The 20,150-nt window shown below is 40.6% G+C and overlaps 1 protein-coding gene across 18 annotated transcripts in view; it reads left to right on the top strand.

Annotated features, from left to right (window-relative positions):
* LOC126442748 (zinc finger protein 708-like) overlaps positions 1–20,150 on the top strand; it is a 115,153-nt gene that overhangs the window by 68,343 nt on the left and 26,660 nt on the right. For 17 of the 18 annotated variants that reach the window (XM_050090762.1, XM_050090777.1, XM_050090761.1 and 14 more), the window contains one exon: positions 5,742–5,779. The exons of the other annotated variant lie outside the window; for it this stretch is intronic. In XM_050090762.1, coding sequence (XP_049946719.1) covers positions 5,742–5,779 — 38 coding nt within the window. The remainder of the gene's footprint in view (positions 1–5,741; positions 5,780–20,150) is intronic. 18 annotated transcript variants of the gene reach the window in all.

The raw sequence follows: 20,150 nt of genomic DNA on the forward strand, positions 1-20,150 counted from the left end.
TCCTCTCCCCAGCATGTACATTAACTCGACTGATTGGTCTCATATCCTTGGCCTTTGTATGATCAATTCTCCCTGGCTGTGGAATAAAGACAACCTTCACTGCCCTCCAGGCATTGGGAATGACTCCCACTGCTAGGCTAACCCGGAATAACGAGCAGAGGACTCTCATAAGATTGTCTCCTATTTGTTTTAAGAGAGCTGGAAAGATTCCATCTGGACCAGGTGACTTGACCAATTAGAATGTTGCCACCGCCCATTGGATTTTACTGAAATTGACACACTCCTTGGCTGATTCCCAGTCCTCTCTTTGAGTGCCTGAGAACCATTGTCTTTCAGGGGTCGCATTCTGCTCTATGTTATCCGCCAGAGCATATTGAGGAAAATGAGTTTTGAGGAGCAGTTCCAGTGTCTCATGTGCTGTCTCTGTATTTTCCCCATCGTCCTTCCTCAATTAACCTCCTGGATTAGTTGGTACTCTGGTGAGGATTTTGTGAAGCCTGGCTTGAGATAAGCACCTTCCCATGCTGGTCACTTTAGAACCTTAAGAAACATTCTGAGATAAATATTACATTAATTATCAGTGAAATCATGATAAATTGCCATCATATGCAACTGTTACAGTAATTAAATACAAGGAAATATTTCTATACAAACAAACGTGTCATATCAGGTAAGATTGTAATTTCCTGCTCATTTACATGGTGCTTTAGGTTACTACGTAGCACTTACCAAGTTTGAATTACAACCAATTGAACTTGACACATCTTGATCACACTGCATAATAGTTAATTTGTCAAAAACATATCTAATACACATTTGATAAGGATAAGGGTGTAGTGTAAAATATGCTCTCTTTTGGTGTATGGAATTGTGGAGTACATTTAGCTCTGGTCAAATTAATTGAGTAGTTCTAATCAAATTGTAGATACCCTGGATCCAGTCGAGTTCCAGTCAAACTATGTATTCACTGTACAGTTTGATGTATTGTTTATGCTTGTGGCAGTTTTGGCTTACATGTAGTACTATTTAGCATTATTGTAATCAGTGTTTATAAAATTAATTAATGAGAAACTATACAGGGCTCTATTTAACTCCTGAAGTTGGGCTGCACAGTTTGAAATAGTACTGTTGAATTCAATTTTAGTGTTTTTCTATATAATATTTGTGAATAATATTTTATAGCAGGAAAGTGACAAATTAGCAGTTGGCTATGCATCTGATTTTTTGAGAGATCAGTCAGCAGAGTTAGAATATTTGATTTGTTGCATCCTTTGTTTATTGCTGTCCCTCACTAATTTTGGCTGCATTCATCTTTTGTTTGTCAATGAGTTTATGATTATGTTTAAATGTGTGACAAAAATTCTACTTGCCATCATAGCACTGACCTTGGGAAAGTCCTAAAATTGCTTAAAGATTCAAGTGCAAAAGTTACATGAATGTGAATTTAAATACTGCCTCACAGTTGTCGGCCTTTTCTCACAGGAAAGTAACCCCAATGGATAGTAGGTTAAGGGCATTTCTCTTGACTTAGAAGGAACGTAGTTCACCAGAGCAAAATATTAAATGTATAGATTTTCATGTTTCAGTGTTAAATGGGAAATGTTCAGTGTCAATCAATCCTGTGCATTTGATGGTAGATTCACATCACTATCTCACGTATAATATTTGAAAGTTTGAATGCATAACAGATTTTCAGTTACCTTCATTATTTGTTCAAATTAATTTCCAGTGGTGCTTACAAAGACTTGATACCATATATTGCAGTTTATAAAATTGATTTGTTTCTTCAAAAAACTGCCTCCAAAATTGAGGTGTGTTACACTCAAATTTAATATAACAAGTCCAGTGTTCCAGTCAAAATTCCCGGTTACCTTAAAAATGGCCATATATTCAGTGCTGCAGGAAATCTATTTCTATCTAGTAACATTGGATTCAATTGGCAGAAGACATGCACCAGTGCAATGAACATGTTACAGGGATTCACAAGTTTTGTTGAGATGTTTCTCTTGGAACACCAGCTGATTGCGTACAAATCATTCTGTCCTTCCTCCTCTCTCTTCAGGGATGACCTGACCTTGGCTTATTGGTTACTATTGTTTCATATTTTTGCTATTGACTGTGCACACTTGTTTGTGGTTGTGATATGCCATAGTCCCTAGAAGTACTCCCAATCTTGAAGACATGCAAAACACCTTGTCTCACATCAAGCGAGTGTTCTGTTTTGCTATACTTCTAGTTCTCTGCAAGTAAACAATCACTGGGTGAATACCTCAGTCATAGTAGTTACTGGATACCATACCATCAAGGCAAGTTACAAACTTTCGAGCTAAACGAATACATACGTACATTGTTGTTGTATGATCGTATTTGTTCACTAGATATGTAACCACAGCAGTGTGCAGCTCTTGATGGAGTGACACTTGAATGCATTGCTCTTTTTTGACTGCATGCAAGCAGTACTGACAGCATAACAACACCACTGCAAAATATTTCTGATCACTGCTGTAGCCTAACAAAACACTCCAAATACTGTTATCTGCATATTTGCAGAGACTCTTTGAGCTGCTTGCTGCAACTTGTTTGCAGTACATATACGATTGCTATGCTTTACTGAGAAGGTACTACAAATATGGAACAATTTTTTTTCCTGATCAATTACAGGCCAGCTAAGGTTTTACATTTATTTATGCTACTCCTCCTTCTGTACACATTTTTCTTTCCATGCACCTGACATTCAGTTTCTATCTTGTCTTTTTGGAACTGTTATGCTGTGGAGAATTTACCAACTCAATCCTGTTTCTGTATTTGGTTTGGTTTTAAATATCTTGCTAATTTATACAAGTTTCTTGTAGGTCTTTGTGCACTCTTGTAAGGCATTGAGATTTTTTAATGGTTTTAGTACTGCTACAGAGTTTTCTTTTCAGTATGCTAAGACTCATTAACCTTGTATGCCAAATTTTGTCTCCAGTTATTTTCCTACATATTTATCTATACTTCTGTATTGTTTCTGAATTTAAATGTTTGTGGTGGTATTCTGTTTCCTAATATCTTTTTCGTAATTTTCACTATCTTTTGTTGATTCTAAAATTAGTATTTGTGATACAGATGTGTATTCTGTGTGATACAGATGTGTATTTTGGCCAAATGACTACTTTGCAAGTTGGAGGTTCTGCAATTTTGGAGAATGAATTTTTACTATAAACATCTTCTGTTAACTGAAATGCAGAGTCCATCTTTTATAGTCTTCCTCTTGTGGTTCCATTTTCCCCACCATTTGGCTACATGACTTCTCATAGATCCTTAAATTTGTCTTCCCCTGACCCTCCCACACTTCGTATTTGATAGGGATGTTGCAGTCCTGTAGTTACCCATTACTGCTTCACTGCTGCTTATCAGAGGAGACGACTAGTCATTCTTTTCCCACTGCTTTTCTTTCTCTCTGTTCTGTGGTTTCTCTACATTGTCAGCATTGCTAAATTATCTACAAAAGTTGAACAAACAATTTTGAAATTATCAATTTCCTAACCAAGTAGTATTCAACTTCTGGTAGTAGATTCTGAGAACAGCTCCATCTGTTCAATATTCACTTTTGTAGTATAGTCTGAAAGAAGAATGGAGTTAGTACATTGCCTTGGCTATAGTCTGTTCTTATCTCAAATGAGGCTGTAGTTCTTTTAAGAAGACCCGTGTTGTCTTCTGTATTTCAGATTCTTTAAGAATTTTTAAATAAAGCATTCTTGCTTTGTAGTCATAGGCCTTCTAAAATGTTACAGATGTATTCCAATTGTATTTTGCTCCTTTAGTCCTCTATCAATTTGGCCTTCACAGGACCATCCTGTCCTAAGCCATCTCTGATATATCTTGTATTTTAGAATTCTGCTGTTGTCTCCTTGAACTTTTCATGGAATTTCATTGAATCTTATGTGAACATGGTTATCAGTTATTCTAGGCCAGGAATCTTACTTTTGTTATTCAGTGGTAATGGTCAATTTCAACAGATATCTATGTCTGACTCTGGAATTCATCATCTTTTCGGAATTGTGCTTTGTTACTGGCACACAAGCTGTCTGATATTCTCAAATCTTATTATTGTTGTCCTCGTATCTTTTTAGTGGTGTATGCTAAATGTCTTTTTCTTTGCAGTTTTCCTTTTTTCTTACATCTAGTCAGGCAGACATTCATAAATGAAAACATTTTCTACCAGGGCTGATATGGAATGTACTTATTCAAAATTAATTTGGCAGTTGTACAATTCTCAAGTGGTAGCTCAGTGTGATGTCTGAATCCTTTATAATTCCTTTTGAGGTAATACTTTTGTGTTAACCATGTTTACAAATTCCATTTTCTTTACAAGGTGGGAGTCTTTGTAATCTGTATGCCTAGAAATTGGTAGTACTTCATGTACTAATTTCTATCAAAGTCATGTCATACTGCACATCTTAATATCCACTCCCCAAGCACTAGGCATGACATTTAATAACACTGACTTAGTTCATAGTAAGCTGTCACTTGAGAATGGCATAACAGTCAAAATTCCAGTTGTGAATAAATTCATTTAATAGCAGTTTGGGCAGATAATGTTCTCATCTCCATTCTGTGCGAGTCTGAGGATAAAAGTTAAATAAAATCTGTATGTTTTCCTCTGGAACTTCATCAGATGCTTCTCAACATTGTTCTGCGGACTGTTTTACCTTCTGCATTGTTATCCTGATCTATTGGTGCATGTGCATTAATTATTTTGTACCTCTCACCTAAATATTGAATTATTCCAGGGAGAGAGACTTGTGGAGGTAATGAAAAATTTGGATTTTGGATTGTTTGGGGGAAGAGGCCAAACAGCGAGGTCATTGGTCTAATCGGATTAGGAAAGGATGGGGAAGGAAGTCGGCCATGCCCTTTCAATGGAACCATCCCGGCATTTGCCTGGAGTGATTTAGGGAAATCATGGAAAACCTAAATCCGGATGGTCGGGTGTGGGATTGAACCATTGTCCTCCCAAAAAATTTGGCACCGTTTGCAACATAATTGCCATTTATGAATGCAGATCCTAGTTCTGTAGTAGTTTCGCGAATTTCTTCCCTGTGTTCTTTGTGAAGAATCTACAGTTCTCTGATTGTGGTATTTCTTCATCTGTGAATGTGATATTTTGTAATGCCAATTTTAACTTGTCCATTTACAATGTGTGAAACTATTTTGAGTTTGCCAATATTTATTAATGTTTGTATATTTAATGGTCCAAGCCTGTATGTAGTTCTGGGTGTGAACTTAAGGTTGGGTTTAGGAGTCACTCCTCACGTCTGCAAGTTGGTCTGGGCTGCCCAGAGCACAAAGGTCCAAATGTGTCACTTACAATGATGGATTCATCTGTCAGTGCATGGCAGTTTTCATAACAGGAAAAAAGTGAAAGAAAACTTTACGCAAAGTGTAAGTGCATAACAGATTAAAGATGTTATTGGTCACTTTCCTTTGTGAAGTATCTAGTAGGAAGTATGGCTACAACCAAATTACTGGCTTGTGTAGTTATTTACAGTACTGAAGACAGTGAGGAAATGGAGAATGAATTCTTACTAACATTCTGTTTCATTAACTGCAACAGTTTATCACGTCCTCTTAAATGATATTTTCAAGCCTAACTTACAGCATTTTGTGGACCAATCACATGTTGGTGGGCGTTAATAGAATTCTATGTATTTACTGTCTCATCAGTTGTAACTCACTGGCCATTTCTTCAAATATTTCAGGTGGAAACCTCAATAAGATGTGCATCTGATAGTGCAAGGTAAGTTTTCATAATTCACTGCAGAACTTTTTCAGAAATATAAATTTTTGTTTATTAATTGTGAGAGTACTTCAGTTATAAAATGCACTACTGTAATGATTCATTAATACTATTCTTTGCAACAACCGTTATGTGACTATTCCTAGATAAATAGAGCAAATGTCTGATATCCATACAGGAAAATAAAAGTTCAGGTGGCATATCAGCAGCTGTATTGTGTTTAATGCAGAATGTCACATGAAATCACTTAAATTCAACAGATTCATCTTGATGGGCACAAGCTAATATCATACTGCAGTAGAACAAGTTAGAAGAAAGGGTGAATGGCTATGTATCCAAATATTGGAGCTGATTCCCAGCCTTTCAGATTAATGAATATAGTGTTGAACACCTCTCTCAATTCGGTGCCACAGTGGTGCTCAGGTAATGCACAAGCTTGTAGTGGTTTACAGACCACCAACAAGAAGAAACATAAGTAGCTGGTGCCACTTTCAGTAAGGCTGTGGAGACTTAACTGGTGAATCCGCATTCTCTTTGTTTCTCCTTCGTCCTGGTGTGTCGCTGAAGGCTGTCCCATTCGTCAGACACATTACAGGTGACAAGGTAATGCATAATTGGCAGCTCCAGGTCAACGGGTAGGGTTCTCGTACCCTCTGATACAGATCAGGCCCAGAAGGGTGAGTGACTGAGCTGTTACCTTCCCAAATGCCAATTGGTCCCTCTGTCAGGAGTTTGGGGGGTGTGACCTGAGGTGCGAACAATCATTTACGGTGGGTGAATCCCCCTCTGAGGGGGTTCACAGTTGGAAAGAGCATGCCATTGGAAATGTTGGCAATCATGGGGGATTCTTTTGCAATGTATCAATCACCATCTTAGCGTGTGTCTACTAAACATAAACATAAACAAAATGAGGCTATAGATTTGAAGGCCCTCCCAAATGCGCCTTGGTTCCTCATGGTGTCACATACTGAAGAGGGTCATTTCTTTGCTACAGTTAATGCATGCCTTATTCTGGAAGGTGTTGCAGTTGGAGACTCTGTGAAATTTTTCTCATTTATGATAAAGATGGATGCAAACTTAATGCCCAGATGCACTAAAAAAAAAAAAAAAAACATAGTTCAAATGTCTCTGAGCACTATGGGACTTAACATCTATGGTCATCAGTCCCCTAGAACTTAGAACTACTTAGACGTAACTAACCTAAGGGCAGCACAAAACACCCAGTCATCACGAGGCAGAGAAAATCCCTGACGCCGCCGGGAATCGAACCCGGGCGCAGGAAGCGAGAACGCTACTGCACGACCATGAGCTGTGGACCCACATGCACTCATTTTCTACCATTTGCTCGAGTAGTTTTTGCCTCAAAGATTAAGGGAGGCTGTGAAGTAATCACAGTCCAACCATACATTCCAAACCAGATGCGTTCGTACAAGTGTCAACATAATAATAAAACGTTTATCCAGTCAAAACAAGGCCAAGTGTGTTACTTTTGGCAGAGATGCTCAGGAGGGCAGCTGTTCGCCTCCTCTCTGCTGTATCAATTGTAATCCCGTGAATGTCCCAAGTGTCTTAATGAGCAAGCATCCAGGAGATCTGATTGAAGGCCATTAAACCCCACCCTGTCACTTGAAATTGTTAGCTAGTCAAAATCCGTGCATTTTCCATCTGGCATTTACAGTACCATTTTTGCTATGCCGTGCATAACGGAGGATATGCCCACGAAGACTTCCAACTTCAAGTCAGTGTTGCAGTAGTGAAATCACACAGGTCACAATAGCATCCCTGTCTCCTACTACAGCTATGCAACAAGCAATCAGATCTTTACATTTGGTGGCGGAATCACGTGCTACACAACTATCAGGCTGAAAGGACAGAAGCAATACTCCTGCAAAGACTTTCTACAGCTAAAAACATACTCTTCATCCGTCAACTAGAAAGTTCTAAGAACTTTAACAAAAACAAATGGTCTTCTCCTTCCCTGACTTGGAGATCCACTTCAGTGGTGTTGGCATATGTATCCTTACCTGGCTGACCTCCATTTTGCTGGTGCCCACTGCCTACTGATTTTCTGCTGTGGAATTCAGACTGACCCAGGGAGAGTGCCAACATGTTTGTAGATCTCATGGAACAGGATTCTTCAGCCTCTTCCCCCTGTAACAGTGGATTTTTGAAGGCTTGCACTCAGCAGCCACCAAGGTGACTAATCTTCATTTGTTCCCTCTTCCCCAATCCCCATTATGACTTCTGCAATGGAAAATTCATGGCATTAGATCCCAGGAGGGGTTACAGCTGCTCTTGGAATTGCAGTGTCCGCTTGTTTTCTGCTTCCAAGAAAAAAACTTATCCTCACAACCCATTTGACGTTTCATGTTTCTTTCTGGTCCTCTGTGACCTTTACCTCCAAGGACAGCATTCCACCTCATGTGGGAGCCATGCTGGCCATCCATCTCATTTAACATGCGACTGCTAGCTGTTGCAGTCAGCATTGCCCTTCCTCATTTCACCTTTTCTCTTTGCAACATCTGCACCTCTCCATCATTTGCTGTTACCAAGTCGGACTTACCCTAGCTCATTTGGTCACCTCCCTCACTCCTTTTTGCTGCTTGGCAACTTCACTGCCCACCATCTGCTTTGGGGCTCTTAGAGAACCTGTCCAAGAGGTTCCCTCTTAGCTGACCTTCTGAATCATCTCTTACCACTAGAGCACCCACGTTCCTTTCAGATTCCATGCACGTTTCTTACCATTTGGACTTCTCGTTCTGCACTGTCCAGCTCGCCTGTCATCTTTGGAATGTGTGTTCTTATAGGACAACTATCCAAGGATTTCCACCCAATAATCCCCAAACAGCTTATAGAGTTTAGCCGAGAGACAAAATCCAATAATAATTTAACTTGGCAATACAACTTAAGATCATTTACAAAAACCTTTAAGAATGATGACAGTTGGCACCTTAAATATGGAAAACATTAAGAGCAGCAATAAACTAAAAAACATTAATAATAATGGCAACTTGGCACCATAAAATAAGAGAAATTTATTCTGCAAGAAAAAATTACAATGGTGCTTCAAAAGATTTTACACCACAGACCAAGATCCAATAATAAGTTAACTTGGCACTACAATTTAAAATCATTTATATAAAGGAACTTTGAGAAAGATAATGGCACTTGGCACCATAAAATAAAAGAAGCGCAACACACAACCAATAAATATAATAACAAAATAATAATTTGATACAACCAAAGGGCAAGGGCAACTCCCAACACAATCACAGATGGCCGAGCTCTCACACTTCAGAGCCTTCCCACTAGAAACGGTCCCCGAAATAAATGCTGAGAGCTCCCCAACATGCCTCCCACAACTGCCCATCACTTACGCATGTTGGTTATGTTTTGTAACACACGACAGATAATATCAACACAAGATAAAATTCAAAAATGGAATAACAATATAACATCCCGACAGCACATGATAACCACAGCGCCATTAACTCAGGCGCTCTTAACAGGTGCCAGAAGCCAACACACACAAATCTTAATAAACAAAACAATAAAAGCCAAGCACACATAAATAGTCAAACCACAGTCTTAGAAGTGCCTTAACAACACCAAACGCGACTATTCCACCAAGTTAATAATAACACAGTAAGATAAAAATACGGAACATACCACTAAATGCTGTGACACAAACAAAATTGACGAGATCGTGTTGTTCAGGTCCCAGAAGACCATATATACTAAGCAGAAGTAATTCACTATGCGTATACTGTCCAAAACCGCCATCCTTAGGCAGACTTTACCTAACATGTCAAATGCCAAATATACCATACATGAACGCAACTCCGGGCAGGTAACAGGATCCACCTACATGAATTCCTTCAAAAAGGAACATACAGGCACCACCAAAGGTTACGCTGAGCAGACCGCGTGGGTAACGACCCACTCAGTGGTATAAACAAAAGATACTCCAGTTGAGCAAATAAATTAGTACGAATGAATATCGTAATGTGCCACACACACACACACACACACACACACACACACACACACACACACACAGCATAAACTTCCAATAACGCCGTCCCACATCAGAATGAAGTTCAGAAACCGCACCTGGAGCTTTCAGCGGAAAATCTGACGAGCCAACCGAGCTCACACCCTAACCTGGCATACGACTCCAAAATTTAGCAACTGGTTGTCTCCAGGCCAGAGTATCACAGGACCCCACCGGACCTCCACATCGGACAGGCAGGCAGAACAAGTACCCCGACGCCAATTAATCACTACCGCATGGCCAGCACAGCAGCGAGTTGATCCGCCCCAGACCACTCCGCTCATATTGCGAGGTACAACCACCTTAGCGCTAGTCACCAGCAGGTCAGGCAGAGCGAACTTCACGTTCCGTGCAATATCCAGAAACCGACTACCCTCTCACTTTCCGCCAGCCACCACGAACAATAGCAAATCACCACCGGAACCCCACCAGCACTAGAACAGCGAACTATAGTCGATTATAGTGCGTGCTCAAAACAAGATCACATGATAGCGGCGCGCGCTGTATCAACCTGGAATGACCCATTCCCTCTGACACATATTCAAGTGATCACTTCCTGTGTGCATCCATGCGCCGACTCCTACCCCACCTGAGTGCAAATCCTATTGGCAAATTTCTACATCTACATTATACTCCGCAAGCCACCCAACGGTGTGTGGCGGTGGGCACTTTACGTGCCACTGTCATTACCTCCCTTTCCTGTTCCAGTCACGTATGGTTCGCAGGAAGGACTGCCGGAAAGCCTCCGTGCGCGCTCGAATCTCTCTAATTTTACATTCGTGATCTCCTTGGGAGGTATAAGTAGGGGGAAGCAATAATTTATTCGATACCTCATCCAGAAACGCACCCTCTCGAAACCTGGACAGCAAGCTACACCGTGATGCAGAGCGCCTCTTTTGCAGAGTCTGCCACTTGATTTTGCTAAACATCTCCGTAACGCTATCATGCTTACCAAATAACCCTGTGATGAAACGCGCCGCTCTTCTTTGGATGTTCTCTATCTCCTCTGTCTACCTGACCTGGTACGGATCCCACACTGATGAGCAATACTCGAGTATAGGTCGAACGAGTGTTTTGTAAGCCACCTCCTTTGTTGATGGACTACATTTTCTAAGGACTCTCCCAATGAATCTCAACCTGGCACCCGCCTTACCAACAATTAATTTTATATGATCATTCCACTTCAAATCGTTCCGTACACATACTCCCAGACATTGTACAGAAGTAACTGCTACCAGTGTTTGTTCCGCCATCATATAATCATACAATAAAGGATCCTTCTTTCTATGTATTCGCAATACATTATGTGTGTCTATGTTAGTCAGTTGCCACTCCCTGCACCATGTGCCTATCTGCTGCAGATCTTCCTGCATTTCGCTGCAATTTTCTAATGCTGCAACTTCTCTGTATATTACAGCATCATCTGCATGGAACTTCAGACACTACTAGGTCATTTATACATATTGTGAAATGCAATGGTCCCATAACACTCCCTTGTGGCACGCCAGAGGCTACTTTGTCTGTAGACGTCTCTCCATTGAGAACAACATGCTGTGTTCTGTTTGCTAAAAACTCTTCAATCCAGCCACACAGCTGGTCTGATATTCCGTAGGCTCTTACTTTATCAGGCGACAATGCGGAACTGTATCGAACGCCTTCCGGAAGTCAAGGAAAATGGCATCTACCTGGGAGCCTGTGTCTAATATTTTCTGGGTCTCATGAACAAATAAAGCGAGTTGGGTCTCACACGATCGCTGTTTCCGGAGTCCATGTTGATTCCTACAGAGTAGATTCTGGGTTTCCAGAAATGACATGATACACGAGCAAAAAACATGTTCTAAAATTCTACAAGAGATCGATGTCAGAGATATAGGCCTATAGTTTTGCGCTTCTGCTCGACGACCCTTCTTGAAAACTGGGGCTACTTGTGCTCTTTTCCTATCATTTGGAACCTTCCATTCCTCTAGAGACTTGCTGTACAGGGCTGTTAGAAAGGGGGCAAGTTCTTTCATGTACTCTGTGTAGAATCGAATTGGTATCTTGTCAGGTCCAGTGGACTTTCCTGTGTTGAATGATTTCAGTTGCTTTTCTATTCCTTGGACACTTATTTCGATGTCAGCTATACTTTCGTTCGTGCGAGGATTTAGAGAAGGAACTGCAGTGCGGTCTTCGTCTATGAAACAGCTTTGGAAAAAGGTGTTTAGTATTTCAGCTTTACGTGTGTCATCCTCTGTTTCAATGCCATCGTCATCCCAGAGTGTCAGGATATGCTTTTTCGATACACTTACTGATTTAACGTAAGACCAGAACTTCCTAGGGTTTTCTGTCAAATCGGTACATAGAATTTTACTTTCGAATTCACTGAACACTTCACGCATAGCCCTCCTTACGCTAACTTTGACATCCTAAGGCCGACTGGAGGCTATACCCCTCCCTCACGACCTTTATACAGCTGCGAAGACCACGTAAAGTATCTTCCAAATGTTATCCTTATCGCCGAAGAATGTTCCCCACCGTGCACTTCAAGTTTACTGTAGTGTGTCTTGGTCCCTGGTGGACTGAGGCATGCAGCGATATGATTCGCTTGGGGAGATATGCTCTCCACATTTTGAACCATCGTCTTGATACATCTGCTAGAGGGCTGGTATCCTCTGTAGTCCGTACATGTGGGGCTTTAGAAGCTGTCTGCCCCATTTACTAGAGGAAGTTTTGAAAGACAAAGTTGTCTCAAGGTTTATATGGTTTGACTTGTCACACACATTTATCCACGAAAACGGGTTGCCTGAATGCTCGTCCTGGGTATCATTGTCTTTGCTATCCCAAGCAACCATATTATGGAATCACCCAACAGGCGTCTCAGCTCCCTTTTCGCCAAGGATTTTACACTCTGTTACAGTTCCACACAAACGTGTCTCCATGTGTGGCGTCTTCAGCGTCGTTCCTATCTTCTTTTCTCGTGAAGCATGGACAGTGGCTTTCACTTTTCCACTGCCAAAACCTTTTGTATGAATATTTGGCTGCGTAATGAGTTTCTTACACCATCTTTACATCTTGCACCTTTCGTTCTTCCATTCATTGAAACTAGAAAATTCCTGTAGCTAATATCTGATAGGAAACTTACTTGGTCCTCCCATGTATTCTTACCTGGCTGTACATGGTACCCAGTTCCTCAGTGTCCTACATCTCATAAGTGGTACTTCCAGGGGAGCGGATCAGACCACCCTCCTCCATTTTTTTATCCCATGTCCATTCATAACTAGACTGTGGGTGTTTAGTTCATTCCTCTGCACTTCTGTTCATCATTTGCTGTCTTAACACACTCCATCATCATGGAATATGTTTCACCACTGGTGGCTTTTACGCGAGCCCGGTTGAGAGTCTATGCAGAATATCCTGAACAACTAGTCATACTGGCATGATGTCCTCCTCAGTGGATAGGCATGCCGTTTCTCTTTGACGCCTGACCACTCATCTTATTCCCTCTTATTCCATGACTCCCTTATCTTCTAGTATGGGTCATGCCATTCATTTCAGTTACCTCGTGGAGTTCACGTTTGGCTTCTGCTTTACAGCTTAATTTCACAGTACCTGCCACATTCCTGATGGTTGTGAACCCTTCGCCACCTTGGCTTCATGTAGCAGCCCATATTCATTGTGGACGTCATTTTCTTCACTTTTGTAAGCAAGACTCACTATAGGAAAAAACGCATACATAATATGGACTAATCTGTTGTCGAGGTACAAAATTCATTACAATATTACACTCTACACGAATTGTACTGACTGGCAGTCGGTTCACCAGTTCATAACTCAAAAATTTTATCAGTATTATGCACCATCACTTGTCCCTCTGAGAAACCTAGTAGCCATCCTATTAAATATTTGTGACTGAAGTCCGCAATGTGTTTTGTGTCTATCTTTGATTTAAACATATTAACGTTTGCCTTCACCTCATACCTCAAATCCCTTAACAAAACGTTTCAAGTATACATATGAATTGTCAGTGTTGCAAGTGCCAAGAGGCATTGACACAACTTCCCAATCCTCTAGATGCAATTTATTATTAATTCAGTGACGTTAGCTATGCTTTCGTATGTTTCCAGCCAGTCAATGCTGTACATCGCTACCCCCTGCACATATATTGGAGGAAAGTAGTTTGCTTTCAATTTAAACCAATTAGGATTAGAGTGAACATAATTTCATCGCAGATTCAAATGACGTGGAGACTTGCATACTGCTTGTTTTTATGCAATTTTCAGGAAAAATATCATGCAGAAATATCCTCAGAGGTATGAACTGAAGTCATGGTAGCGTCGAACATTGTACATCAGCTGGTTCCTATTGGTCAAGTGACAACACAGTTCTTCAGGTGGCCTTAAATCACCAAGAGCTCCATACCCCAAACAACATCTAAATTGACAGTTCCATGTTTCTTCGGTTTCCACATTGTCTTAGGCAATGTATCCTTTATAAACACGCTGTAAAATCTCGTGATTTTAAGTTTGCTGGCGAGTTTAACCAGATCTGTGTTATTAATCCTTTTTTCCAGTATGATTGCTGTGGGCCTTTATGTACAACCAAAGCCATGTAAATATAGGCCTTTACCTATAGCAATGGCCTCCATGGTCATATTATGCCTTTCAGCTGCTTGTAATTACTTTTCGCTTTTTCGGGCGTTCTGTACTGCTTGAATTATATCAGCTCTCCTAGCTAATGAAACCAGTAGCTGACAGCCCAGCAAATGCAGGTATCAGAAACAGAATTATTCCACAAGCTGTCTTTGATTTTTGTAGGAATGTGGGCGTTTTACCACATCATTTCCTTCCTTCTTTCTGCCGAAAGGCACCGTTTGCAGCTTTCACCAATTTTTTAAATATCCCATAGGCTTTTCCTCTTCTTTAGTATACAGTGAACTGAATTCAGTAATGCTTGAAGGTTAGTCCAGTACCCCATTTAAGTTCGAACAAACATTGCCGTATCAACCACATATTCAGAAATAGCTTGTGCTGCATGAATATCTGTTCCTTGACATACCTGTGTAGCCTTATCAATGAATATTTGCTCTGCAATACGGTGATCTTTGTCTGTAGTGTAGGCAATGATGTGCACTTTGTATACATTGTCCAATGCATTAAAGCCCTTGTCACCATAAGCTAGGTGCTATTTTAGTTTTGTTCCAGCTCCACAGAAATTGTATCCAGAGATATACACTTCTGATGGCAGATTCTCGAGAATACCACGTCCGACTTTGTTGATACGTTTCATAGCACTCATCTCACACTACTGCATGGTTTCAGCTTTGCTTTTCGAATTACATAGCAAATTGTGGGTGTTCACTCAGCTGTTGAGCTTTGATGAGAAACTAAGCCATTTCATCAATGCCCTGTTCCTTTGACATCATATGACCTGCTCAATGAGGAACATAATGGGTTCAAAGCTTTCCTGTAATTCCTTTGTGACTTCAATAGGTTTGCTCTTAATTCTGTGGTGAATAATGCGATTATACTCGTCGATGATTTTTGGCTGTATGTTCAGCCATTTGCACATACATTGAAGATTAAATTGCTTCCACATTCCATTTTTGATGGTCCAGTTCAACCATTTGGCAATACTAGTTTCCAAATATGAGAATGTTGAGTAGTGGTTTATCCCACTTAATTCGAATTCTGCTTTGAAATGTCTATCGTAAAATTCACTTCCATCATATGTCTTCAAGGTTAATGGACAGTCGATTTAGTCCTGTCTGCAACAACTGTTCAGAAACCTCTCAAACCTCCTTCCCTGTCTTTACACTCAAAGGTAAGGCCCAAGCGAAATTGGAATATGTCTGTGACTGCGAGACGTACTTGACGCCATTATTTGATTGTAAGTAGTTTTGCATATCCAAGAGATCAGTCTGCCATGCATAATCCATTCCTCGTATTATCAGATATATTCTGCATGCAGGTCTGTAAAGCTCATGAACAACTCTCTCCACACTTACTCGACGATGCATAATTTTCGTAGCCCAGGTAAGATCGATAATATTTTGTTCATGTGATCTGCAATCTCTTCACCAGCTAAAGCTGTAAACAGTCGTAATCGATCTATGATTCCATTTAGTTACCATAATTTATATATTCTAGATGTAGACTGTTTAGTGTTTCAGGCTGAACTTCGACTATTTTACCTGCACTAGGTGGAGCTGCTAATGCTGGTTCAGTTAAAATCCTGTATTTGTCGCTCTATGAGACTTCCATTCATCCTTTTGGGGTTTTACATGCGTTGGTCATATGTGATATTGGACCACGTGTTTTTCTAGTTTCAGGGTATATTTTTAACAGTCGACATTTTCAAAAGTATTAACTGTAACAGCTTAGGCAATCTTTCAGATTCCTTGTTCCCAATTCTTATAGCCTTCTTGCTTAAACATATTGAGTGCTTACCTAACAAATACGGTTTTGCCCTGATGACCTCATATGTTCTTTCTTAACTCGGCACACCTCCTCCTCCTCCTCCTCCTCCTCCTCCTCCTGTTTCTGGTTTCATCCATAGTCCATGACAGCTCTTTCAGCCTGTCAGTTACTGGCTGAAATGTTGCTGAGGGACACTGGTCTCGTTGCAGTTGACCTAACTTTCACGAAAGTAACTTCTGTCAAATTGTCTTCCACACCCCAGTTTTTAACATTACACTCCTTTGACAACATGCTGCTGCATACTCATCCATTTTTGAGACAGTTTACAACTTACGTATATTCTGAGACAGTCGGTGGTGATGGGCGTGAAGTGCCTTAGCTATCACATTCTTGTTCCACATATGCGTTGGTTTTACATTGACTCCTTCAATTTTCTCGTTGATGCACAGGTCATATTGCTGAATTTGTGCAATCAACACCTCACCATTCATAGCACCTTCCTTGACAAGGCATTCAGTTCCATTACTTTAGTGTTGATTACCTCCATTTTTTGTCGAATGCACGTGCTTTGCATCCTCTGAATGAATGTGCAACATGTGTAAATTTGTACATAGTGTACAATATACTGACAGGTGCGTTTTGGTGCATTGCCTTTTTGAAGAATCATTTTGAAGTTTTGACTCTCATTCAGTTTAGTAGTTTGATCTGTAACCAGCAAGCTATACTGAGAGTTACTCCAGCAATCCTCGCATATAACGAATTCATTGAGTGGCATGTCAGTTCCTACATGTACTTGGAAAATATGCTTTAAATTCAGATTGTCCTGTTCGATTGTTATAAGGTTGGTGTATCCCAGACCAACAGCTTTGGTATGCTTAAGTATGTCTCACTCAAATAAATTATATTCACTTCCATGTGCCGAGCTAAGGAGAAATGTCGGCGGATATCCTGATTTTCCACAGAGATGTTGCCAAAAATGAATATGCTGTTTGGTTTTACGTTTTCAGGTGGTGGAATATCACTGCTTTTGTTGGCAGTTTAGTATGTTAGTACCTTAACTCCATGCAAAATCTCCTGCAGTAGCTGATATTTTGATTGAAACAGAATTTTTGAAAAATATATACATGCTCTAAATGGACTCCCACAGGATATGTCAACAGTGTAAAAAGTAATTATTTTCCGCAGCATGAAACCCCAATAACCAAAGCACCTCTAATATCAGGAAGTAATGGTCCATTAGTCTCGTTCTTCAGGTTTCTACCTTCATCACTGCAGGACCAGTCATTTAAAAACCCTTGTGGTGAGACTGTTTCGTCCACTTGGTTATAGTGGTAACTGTTTATGTACTTTGAAATGGAGGGTTTTTATAAACTCTTGCTTTCAGCTGGGTATATAAACAAACTTAAATTAGATCGTAATTCAGTGCCCACATCTGGTAATGATGATTCATACATTTCCACTTCCATCAATGCACGGAATGCATCATGGAGTCGAGCTATGGTAGTTTCCAATGAGTGGAGATTTTGGCAAGCTATCGACAGTAAATTACTTGTAGTATATGTGACTGCCATCTTTGCCAACACTCTAGCTCATCCTGTACCGCATTTCATTAAAATGTTAAAAATCAGCTCCTGTAGATCTGCGCTTCCTCTGTTGTTAAATATTTTAACTGTACCAACTCCATCCCCTACAGAGATGGTATGATCACCTGGTAACATCAGGGGAGAACAAACTTTTCTGTGGAACAAGGCTGATATCTGCTTTGAGACATTGCATTGTCAGTGTCATTGATGCAAAGCGAATATTACTTTTTCATCACTAAATCGATGGTTTTCAAGAAATTCCACATACTAGAACTCCCTATTCGATATTACACTGACAGTAACATGCTTACACCCACTGGTATTCAAACAGTAGATTTGATTGAACAGCATTATGTTGACACCAGATGCCTGCTGCTGCAACGACTTCACCTTTGCTTCAAGGAAAGCATATAGTGTTTGTTAGAAGCTTAATTGCTCATTTTCTCTGTTCGTCAGCATTAATACTTAAATTGGCTCACAATGGGGACTTTTGATGCATGACTTGACGTCCTTATCCTTTCGATGTTTGTCACAAGTGAGCGAATTATTTATCAATTGCTGTAAGTATATTTTCGCGACATCTACTACTATTATAGTTTTAATGGTATTGTTATTGTTATTATTGTTATTTTGCTTAAAATCCCGTATTTTGTGCACATGTGTGTACTTATCAGGCACATTTATAAGCTTTATAAACTGTGTGGTCCATAGAACCACTGGCTGAATTGCATCACTCCTTTGTTTTGTGTTACTTGCAGCGCTTAGATCGCCCAATCCAGTGGAAGCTCTCATAGTACCAGCAGTAGTACACCAGAGTACTGAGAGCTGACATGTTTTCATAAGAAGCGACTTATTTTAAATGTTGTCTGTGTTCCTTACCTTCAACTCCTATACTTCGTATATGTCTGTTTATTTATGCCAACTCTGGTATGGACAGATATAGTAATTGCTGTGTTCAGATGTGAATGAAGTTGGTGATTCTTCGCTCACAGCTCCAGGTAGTGTTGTCCACCAATTGGTCCACTGCTGCGGTCACCTTGGGTACTGCCTATACTGAGATTGACCTCTCACTTGGTCCGCAGCTCGTGGTCGTGCAGTAGCGTTCTCGCTTCCTGCGCCCTGATTCCCGGGTTCGATTCCCGGCGGGGTCAGGGATTTTCTCTGCCTCGTGATGACTGGGTGTTGTGTGCTGTCCTTAGGTTAGTTAGGTTTAAGTAGTTCTAAATTCTAGGGGACTGATGACCATAGATGTTAAGTCCCATAGTGCTCAGAGCCATTTGAACCTCTCATTTGTGGTCGAGTGGGAAGTCATTCCAGTGTGTGGGCGGCAGTGAAAGAATTTCCATGTTGCTGATCGGAGAGCCTGCTCAGTTCGTCTGATGAACAATTTGATTTCTGTCTATGGCTGATGAAATCCATGAGCCAGATGAAGTCGCTTGCCATGTTCCAGAGAAAGCCTCTCAGTGTGCAAGGCAGGACAGAGGGTAGTATTACTGGTGATTGGAAGCTCCGGTGTTAGGTGTGTAATGGCACCATTTAGAGAAACGACTGTATAGGAGGGGAAGGAATCCAATGTGCATACTGGGAGGAGTCTTTACAGATAAGAAATGGGTGATTCTGGATGCCATGAAAGACATGGAATAGCCAGCAGTAGGTGGTGGCTCACGTTGGTGCTAACAATATGTGGCACATTGGATTGGAAGAGGTTCTCTCAGGTTTCAGGTGACTGGCTAGTAAAGACTGCCAGTCTTGTGTGCGAGATGAAGGCATAGCTCACCATCTGAAGCATCATGGGCAGAACTGAAGGTGGTTCTTCTATACAGAGTGGAGTGAAGTCTGAATCAGAGTCCCAGACAGTTCTGCAGCTGTGTAGGTTGCAGATTCCCCAACTAGCGTCAGAAGGTGGTGGATTTACAGATTCAGCTAAATGGTTCAGGAGTCCACTACACAAAGGAAGCAGTTCAATGAGTATGCGGATGTGTAGAGGGGACTGGTTTTTTTTTAAAATTAGAGGGTATTTAGTAAGTGCAGAAAGTGCTTCAGTTTCAAAGGCTGCAAGTAGAACACCGAAAGAGGGTAGATACAACACAGTAAGTATCGTAACTGTAATTTGTAGTTGCATTAGAAAAGAACGAGGGCTCAAAGTGCTAACAGAAAGCACTGAATCTCAAATCGTTATAGGTATTTAAATAAGTTCAGCCGAAATTTTTGAAGAGACCTAAGCATGTTCGCAAAGAATAGATGAAATACATTTGGTGGTGTAGTGTTCATTGCTGTTCGGAGTAGTTTACCTTGTAGTGAAATTTAAGTAGATAGCTCCTGTGAGGTAGTAAGGGTAG

This window comes from Schistocerca serialis, unplaced genomic scaffold (genome assembly GCF_023864345.2).
Source record: "Schistocerca serialis cubense isolate TAMUIC-IGC-003099 unplaced genomic scaffold, iqSchSeri2.2 HiC_scaffold_1402, whole genome shotgun sequence".
Taxonomy (NCBI): domain Eukaryota; kingdom Metazoa; phylum Arthropoda; class Insecta; order Orthoptera; family Acrididae; genus Schistocerca; species Schistocerca serialis.